The 9,135-nt window shown below is 36.1% G+C and overlaps 1 protein-coding gene across 1 annotated transcript; it reads left to right on the top strand.

Annotated features, from left to right (window-relative positions):
- Nucleotides 1-597: 597 nt before the first annotated feature.
- Nucleotides 598-7,783, top strand: LOC125645761 (vascular cell adhesion protein 1-like). Its single transcript, XM_056141991.1, has 4 exons — nucleotides 598-1,069; nucleotides 4,715-5,047; nucleotides 5,181-5,691; nucleotides 5,838-7,783. The coding sequence occupies exons 1-4, from the start codon at nucleotides 598-600 to the stop codon at nucleotides 5,917-5,919; spliced, it is 1,398 nt and encodes a 465-aa protein (XP_055997966.1). The 3' UTR covers nucleotides 5,920-7,783.
- Nucleotides 7,784-9,135: the final 1,352 nt, after the last annotated feature.

The raw sequence follows: 9,135 nt of genomic DNA, 5'->3' as shown, positions 1-9,135 counted from the left end.
CAACAAGTCGTCAACTTTAAAACAAAAATAGGAGACAGCGACCAGGAAGAAATAATCCACACCAAAAAATAAATAAAAACAAAAACCTTTCAATGAGGAAACAATATCGTTATGCAATATATAAGCTAGCTTTGTGTGCATAAAAGGTTCAAACATTTTTTGTTTTTGATACCATGTATATGTTTGGTATAACACTCCACGAAAGAACTGTTTATTTTACATAACTCGTTTCCGTGGTTAAAGTATATGTGTCAAAGTTTGAACGAATAATATAATGTACACCGTACCACGGAGAGCAAATGTCATAAAGGTAGATTACATTAATGATTTCATCATGATAATGAATAAACATAATGTCTGTAGAATAAGTGATCAGTGGTTCCCGATGCTGCTGTTCCTATGCTGTAGTATTATTTGTAGGTACATGTATATCTGGTCCTTTATTCCCCTAGGTTTATCGTTATTTCGGATTTCAAAAATTTCGGTTGGGCATCACTGCAGAGACATTATTTTTTCGAAATTCGCATCTGGTGCATCAAAATTGGTACGGTATAAGTTTTACATACTACTGCTAAAGTGGGGAGGTCCTTTCCAGACATGAATTATAATGGACTGCTTCAAGATTTGGGATTCCCAATGCTGCTATTTCCTATATGCTCTAGTATTATTTGTCGGTATAATATCTACCCCTTCATTTCCCTAGGTATCGTCTCACTGAGAGTGATAACGGAGGCGGAACTTTATGTCACAGTCAATACGAATACTTCGATTATATTAAACTGTACATACGTCATAGAAAACAGTGAGAGAGTCTTCCGTATAGACTGGAAAAAGAAACATGGAAGTGACTATAGTGCGATAGTACGATTTCCCCTCAATGATCCTGCAATTTTTGTGCCAGATGGTATTTACTTGAAGAACAGAACTGATCTTGTCAACCCTGGAAATGGATCAAACAGTGCTATTCTGAAAATCAATGACGTAATCTGTGAAGATGCCGGACATTACCGATGTTCCGTGACGTCCATGGCTGGTGATGCTTCAAACGACACATCTGTGTTTATTCAAGGTATATAAGGCAAAATAACACGTGTAACCCAAAATGGCTAAGTCAAAAGTAAAACTTACTTTATCAATTTAAACAAAAGTGGAATTCCGACCTTCAAACTTCATCAAAAACTACGAACTAAAGAATGTACAGGGGTAAAATATTTTAATATGCTATAACTTTAAATCATAAGTGTTTGAATTGTTGCGCATATGAATTGAATGAACGATATCTTTAATTCAAATGAATTCAGGAAGAATTTTGAGTACTTGCGTGCACTAGTTATGTTATATTTATAATAATAATAATACCATACATGTATTTATATAGCACCCTTTTCATACACTATGTACGCTCAAAGGTGCTTTACAAATGTAATGTACATTATTACCCCGGCAGACCTTATATCAATCTAGAACTTTCTCAGCCTCCTAGGAAGCATACAGTGCAAGCTGTCATTACAAGCGCTAGAGCACTAACATTCTAACAATATCTTTCACTGTCTATAGCCAGGTACCCCTTTTACACTTGGGTGGAGTGAGGAAATTCATGTAAAGTGCCTTTCCCAAGGACACAACATCAGCCCTGCCGCGGCCAGGACTCGAACCCACGACCTTTCGGTCGAGAGTCTGACGGCCTAACCACTCGGCCACCGATTTATTGATATCATATACAATATGAAATAAACCTTGATTATTAGGAGGTCATTTGGAAGTCCAAATTAAATGTTCCTTATGTAACATAAATGACCCTATATATTGTATTGTAATTTCTTATGTACATCATTATGTGGACTTTACCTTGTACCTTAAAGGAGAAGGCTTCTATAGACGCTGCCTAGCCCTTATGTTTTACATAATAAAATACTGTTTTAAAAAACCAACGAAAAAACAAATAATCTCTCGGTATTGAAAATTAGATAATGATTTTACAAACACAATTGTAATCCGCCATGCCGAATAGTTAACCAAAGACACAAAAAATGTTAATAATTTCAAAATTTGAAACTCCGTATTGCTAAAGCGTTTATAATGGTATTTTTTGTCCAGTGCAGCAATTTAAGAGCAAAGTTATGAATACACGTCGTTCCTTCTCGTCAAACGCAGTAATCGAAAATAATGCATTATATGAATGACAAACAGAAAAACTGCTATATTGTAAACAGTGGCCTGATTTCTTGAACATTGTCATGTAGTGTACAACCTAATTTTGGTAAAATGTTTTAACTTTAAAGTTATAAAGCGCGAACTTCTCAGAACAGCCCCGGAACATTCGATATCTGACATATTGGACAGTTTTCGACTTATTACGTGTACTTACTTTCAAGATCTGTGTCATCACAAAAAATGTTCATCCATGTGTTTGTACATATCAGTAACTGATAATAAATCATTACAAAAAGTCGTAACAGTGACTTCTACAATCACGGGAAAAATTAAGAATATCGAAAATATCAGATGAATGTCGTAATTAAAAAATTATCAATGTGTCAGATCGTTGGTCTCGGGAGTGGGGTGTTCTTCGTGGAATGAAATGTGTATAAGTAATATAATCATAAATCTTAATAAAATGATCTTCTTCTTCTTGTCATTCGCCCTCACACTCGGATTTCTGCTTCCTCTACGAATCTGGTGGTCTTCTGTAAGTCCTCCACTGTTCCAAATACCTTTTCCTGGATGGTTGTTGGTAATGGCCATATCCTTTGTCTCAATGCCTGATGGTTCTTGCATGTCTGTAGAATATGTGTTGTATCTTGTTCTGCCTCACCACAGGGACACATTGGGGATGGCACCACTTTCATCACTCTGTTCAGATGTTTGTTTAGTCTATTGTGTCCTGTCCTCAGTTTTAATATGACGGTTTGTTCAGGTCTCGACAGATGGTGGTAACTGTCTTGATGGTTAGATTTTCTGTACAGAGATTTTATTATGGTTTTCATCTCTGCAAGGCAGGCTGGGTTTTCCTCCTGTTGTTGTCCAGCACCTTGTTTTGCGAGAATGTCAGCTTTTTCATTACCATAGACTCCACAATGCGAAGGGATCCATTGTAGCACTGTTATGCGACTTTGAATGTTAAATAGCGCCATTTCTAGTGATGGTAGCTTGTTGTTTGTCAAGCCCTGTAATACAGACAGAGCATCTGTAAGGAAAACAACTGGAGTTGTGATATTGACTTTGTCTGTGATGGTATGTGCAGCATGTCTGATGGCTTTTTCTTCAGCTTTGTAGTTGGAACAATGCAAGCCTGTTGGTATTACTTCAGATTTTCGCTTTCCATTTGGATATTGGATGTATATACCAGCCCCTCCGTTTTTTATTGCATTTGTGGCTGATCCCGTTCGTGAATACTCTTATCCAAAATTCAGAGGGGTACTGTTCTTCTAGCATGGTCATAGTGTGAGTTTTCTTTACGATATCAGATTGTTCATCTTTGGATGTGATGTTTGGTACTGATGTCTGAATGCTGACATTTCTCAGTTTTATACAGCCATTATAAAATGATGAATATGGGTCTCATCAAAATTATTATAACTAACACTGAACACTTACACAATCTTATGCTGAACATGTGATAAACCAATCACAACTTCTCAGCCTGCCGGAAAGGCCACTGGATATATACATGTATACATTAGTTACCCATCATTGATTAACAAAGCAATTAGTGGACTTTAGCTAAAGTTAAACCATTCATCTCAATAGATAGTGTTTTACCGCCCATAGGAAAAGTATGTACTTAAATCTAAATATAATATAGTGAAAAGTGAAGATAAAGAACAGTGATCAATCTCATAACTCCTACAAGCAATACAAAATAGATAGTTGAGCAAACATGGACCCCTGGACAACACCATGGGGGTATCATGTGCCTTTATTTGATTCCGCAGGTCGTGAGTTCAACCCCGGGCAGGGGCGGAAGTGGATGTTCATATGATAGTGAATTTTTCTGTGCTTTATATTAAACTACATGTACTTCTTCACCTCGGGCAGTTATGTTTATCTAAGAGTTCAGTGCAATCTTTGTATTTTATAATATATTTTAAATGCAGTGTGTATCTTGCACGATCCTCTTAAATTTACGACAAACAACTATCCCATTTCCATTCTCAATGACCGCTTAGCGTGTGACAGCGTGGCGAGAATTCCATCGTCATCGTAAGGAAGTTTTTTTACTCGCCTAGATGGTCGAGCGGTCAAGCGCGCTGGTTACACGCTGTTAGGAGATTTGGTTGCGCAGGTCGTGAGTTCAAACCCAGGGCTAAAGCGTATAATAGTGAATATATGTGCTTATACACTGAATACATGTGTGTGTGTGATTTTTGAAATCTATTAGCGTATAAACTGCGCTACTTCACGTCGGCAAACTTCATAAAGCTACTTTCATTTCAGTCGGATTTCCCAACCCTTTCAAATAGACATACTATATTTATCAGGATTCATACGCGCATTGTTCACAACTGTATTCCATTCATTACAGTAACTCAAACAGTGGAAGTGTTAATATTACAGAATATAGTTAATCACATGTACCGACATATACATATAGATAGAACGTAACGGCAATATTGAGATGTAATAGATAGAACACTTTGATTCGATATTTCAATGATATATAGAAAATATATATATCTCCAAATTACCATGATGATTTTTTTTTAATCCTCAGCGGATGCAGTACATCCAATTAAATTTACCATATACCCAAACGGCAGCTTGGAAGAAAATGACACGGTGACCTTGTCGTGTTATGCAAATGTTGGAAATCCAGAAGGCTACATAGCAATATGGAGAGTGGACAAGACATCAACTTCAGCCGTACTGCTTAATGAGACAAACATAGACAGAAGCAAGACTGAGAACTGTACAACTCTGATAAACGCAACAGTAACTTACACTGTTTCCCGGAATGACAATGGCGCGTTTTTCAGATGTTCTTCACAAAACAGACAGACACTGGGGCCAGCACCAAGCAGAGACACAAACCCTATCAATGTCCTGTGTAAGTTTTATGTCTGGTCGTTTGATATTATACACTTTGTACTTCTATAGAAGCAGGTTCCATTTACTCTTATTTGGTCATATTATTTCACTGAATTTTGATAGAGTGAAATAAATGTTATTTTATTCTTTAGATGTTCCAAGTAAACTAACGATTTTCTTGACACCAAATAAGAAACTGTATGTTGGGGACGGACTACAGTTAACCTGTATATCTGATGGTAATCCACCCCCGAGGATCAGATGGAAATTTCATCCTGATAACTGCATAAATAGCACAGAAACTTTTCAATCTTCTAATGGAACTCTGAAAATATACCAACTCAAACTTGAAGATTCCGGTGTTTTTTGTTGTTTGGCATCAAATGCGTATGGGGAAAATTACCAATCCATCTTACAGATATATATAACAGTGTGGGAGATAGTTATCCCCAAACCCACATGTGCTGCTAGTCCTTGTGGTATAACTGAAATCTGCAACGAAACGCATGGCAAGGTTGTTTGTACAGTAAACAATTGGGTTGCTGTTGCTTTCGTTTCCGTACTTCTAGCGACAGGATTTTGCGTAACAACCATAGTGTTACTTTGTCGCCGTAGACAGTTGAATAAGAAAGTTACTAACGATGAGGAATATGAAGCAATTAGGTATGTCATTATGTAATACATGTTTAAACGAATGGAACAATTGAATTTGCTTTTGAGGCAGACATTCTGTTCCTTCGTTTCTGATTCATAAAAATGGCATACATGTCTGAAGGTTATTCTGAATTAGTTCAATCTTGTATCTTTAGCAGCAATCGCCAGTTACAGGAGAGGGATACTGAGAACGCAAGATATGAAGCGTTGAACATAGCGGCACAAACCAGTACATGATAGAGCCCGTGAACACTCTTCTATGCCTTGCTTACTGCTTACACGAAATCCAATGCATATTGTAATGAAAAATCAGCTTTCGCACTGAACTCGTTGTTAACCCAGATATGATAAATGAATACTGAAAATAGCTCTGCGTATTGGAATTATATCGATCCTTACTTCTCCTAGACACGTGTTCCCACCTCTGGTATTTCCAGGGGTGCGTGTTTACCCTACTCTCAATTTTGTATTTCTTGATACATTCACCGTTCGTTATCTTCACTTTTTCATCGAAGTGTTTCTAGGGCGTGATTCGATTCATAATGAGCATCAAAAGTGAATTTCAATACACATTGAATATAAAGAGAAATTATCTTACACCCCAATGTGAACACAGCCTGATCCAGTCAACACTATATTCAATCATACTCGAGAATGCCTTCAGAGGAAATGGTATTTGAATTTGATATCGTTGTGTAATCAAAGAGGAACCACGATTCAAGAGACCTTAAAACTACATGGAGCGGACTAGAAGGCCTAGTGTAGGTTATCCAATACTGATATTGGTGACGTTTTGATAACTTATCATAATAGTTGCATACTACGAAGCAAGACTGTTTTAACGTTTAACACGTCCACCTCTACTTAGTATGTATTGTTTTCACGAATTTTTATAGCGATATAATTTTTCTATAATGGAACTTGTAAATACAGGATCGTTTATAAATTTCCTATACATCAAGCATTATGAGAAAATTACTTAACACCTAAGTCAAACTCGTTTGATTTATTCGTCCAGTTTCTGTTATCCTGTAAACCCATCAATCTATGTGACGAACTCACCAATATATATGTTGTGTTATAATACTATAATTCCAATGTTATTTATTACAATTGTTTTGACTGGACAAAAATAAAGCTGAACAAGAGTTTACACATCAATAAATCCGAAAACGCGATGTATTCGTGCACGCATGAAAACAAATAACATAGTGCCGGAAACTATTCAAATTTTTGCATTTGTTAATAAAGTGAATGAATTGGAATTATAAGAACCAAACATTCTTTTTGAAGAATTTATCGATGTGTAAACTCCGGACATTTTACTCACAAACTTAACATAAAAGTGCTTTGCACTTTTATTCAGTTTGTGAGTAAAATGTCCGGAGTTTACACATTGATAAATTCTTCAAAAAGAATGTTTAATCCTATAGTAAACGTATCTATTTTATATAGTGTTATAATACTGTAAACCTATCTATTTTATGTAGTGTTATCTACATGTTGTATTACAATACTTCTCTCTAAATGCTACTTTATAAACCTGTTATAGTATTGTAAATCGATCTATATGTTATGGTAATGTACACCTCTCTACATCTGTGTTGGGTCATGATACTGTATACATGCTACTATCAGTTTTTAAGTCGAGACAAACAAGTTGATGTTGCAGGGGTTTCAATGGTCTCGTTTAAAGTCAGCATTTTTCACATTCTATGGTCGTTATAATGATTTAGTTTTCCCATATAACCTATGATTTGGTCAAATGCTGTTTGGCGTGTTGGTTGATTGCTATGTCGTTCTTTGCACACTCATTTTGACTACGGATTACCCCGTTTACCTGATCAAGACATAGGACTCACGGTAGTTGTAACCGGTCGACATGGGATGCTTCCTTATCCTAGGCACCTGATCCCATATCTGGTATGTCCAAGGGTTCGTGTTTGCCCAACTCTTTATTGTGTATTCTTTATGGGATTTATGAGATTAATCACTGTTTTTCATCTTCTCCTTTCATCAATGTGCCTGTTCAGCTAAATGCGATTTTAATGTAATCATCTAATAAGCAAGATTTTTCGTAATAAAATAGTACAGTATTGTATTCCATCAAACTTCAAGTTCAAGTCCACACCCTGTATTTCCTACAAAGTCCTATGTATGATACACAAAAGGCAATCGGCAGCAGTTATAGAGCTATATGGAATATGGAAATCCTGACAAACTGGATGACACTGCAATGTTAAAATACCGGTCGCAATAGCTAGCCTAGTGATAAGGGCGCTCGCTTAGCAACCGGAAGATTCAACTGGGTTTGATTCGATTGCGACACTGCATCAAACCTAAGACATTTAACATAGGTTTAGACAATTCCTCTCCCGAGCCCCGGTCATTATAAGCAAAAGTCACATGTCTTTCGCATATGGCCTCAAAATCGGAGGTCACATATCACGGTAGGTGTTGGCATGATGAAGAATCATCACTGAACTACGACATTGAACTCCGTGCATACGTCACAATTTGTGACACTTCACCAACGGGTTTGTACGAGTAATAAATTCTCGAATGGTACATAGCAATCAAAAACATAGATGAACTCACAAACTCTGACGGTTCACAGAGTTTACATGTAAAACTTATACGGTACCAATTTTGATGCACCAGATGCACATTTCGACAAATAATGTCTCTTCAGTGATGCTCAACCGAAATGTTTGAAATTCAAAATAAATATGAAGTTTTGGAGCTAAATATAGCCAAAAACAGCGTGCCAAAAAAGTGGAGCCAAATTCGTCCAAGGATAAGAGTTATGCACAAGGGAGATAATCCTTAATTTTGAAATGAATTTATAAATTCTATAACAGCAATTAAATATACATCCGTATTTTCATGTCAAACTAATCAATTTAACGACAGTGTACAGATAACTATGAAATTTACGAAACTGAAACTATAACACAAGATCCACTATCAATACATAACCTCTCAACTTTTACATTTGTACTTTGATAACATAATAGCTGTTCTGTGTTATCTGAAATTTTACATACAATAGGTAAGTCTAACTTCCTCAATTTATTGTAAATTTTAGTGTGTATCAAGAAAAACAACCTAATACTGAGTACCTGCCTTCTGGTTTTATAAGAACTAAGCTTATATTCCACGGGTATTTTCTATTCACCAATAATGTTATCATTCATTCACATACTATCCTCACATATTAAAAAGAATTGGGAATCATTCATACGACAGATTACTATCTGTTAAAATGGACCAATGCATTAAAAATAGTTGTTTGATGAATTGTATCTGTTCAAACCTTCTAAATAAAAGAGAAAGTAGTAGAAACCGTATTTGTAGTGAGGATAGGTCGAATTCGTGTATTGGTTAGATACACTTCACATTAAACTTTAAACTGGCATTTAGCTCTTTAAGTTAGAAAGATATCTCTTTCCG

Source organism: Ostrea edulis, chromosome 6, assembly GCF_947568905.1.
Source record: "Ostrea edulis chromosome 6, xbOstEdul1.1, whole genome shotgun sequence".
Classification (NCBI taxonomy): domain Eukaryota; kingdom Metazoa; phylum Mollusca; class Bivalvia; order Ostreida; family Ostreidae; genus Ostrea; species Ostrea edulis.
Note: the sequence above shows the minus strand (reverse complement) of the source record. Positions and strands in the feature narration are given on the sequence as shown.

What these genes read in the sequence shown, in the direction of transcription:
- LOC125645761 (XM_056141991.1), top strand. Translation starts at nt 598, where the DNA reads ATGAATTATAATGGACTGCTTCAAGATTTGGGATTCCCAATGCTGCTA. An exon ending in CACATCTGTGTTTATTCAAG is followed by an intron (nt 1,070 to 4,714) that starts GTATATAAGGCA and finishes TTTAATCCTCAG; the next exon opens with CGGATGCAGTACATCCAATT. An exon ending in GAGGAATATGAAGCAATTAG is followed by an intron (nt 5,692 to 5,837) that starts GTATGTCATTAT and finishes TTGTATCTTTAG; the next exon opens with CAGCAATCGCCAGTTACAGG.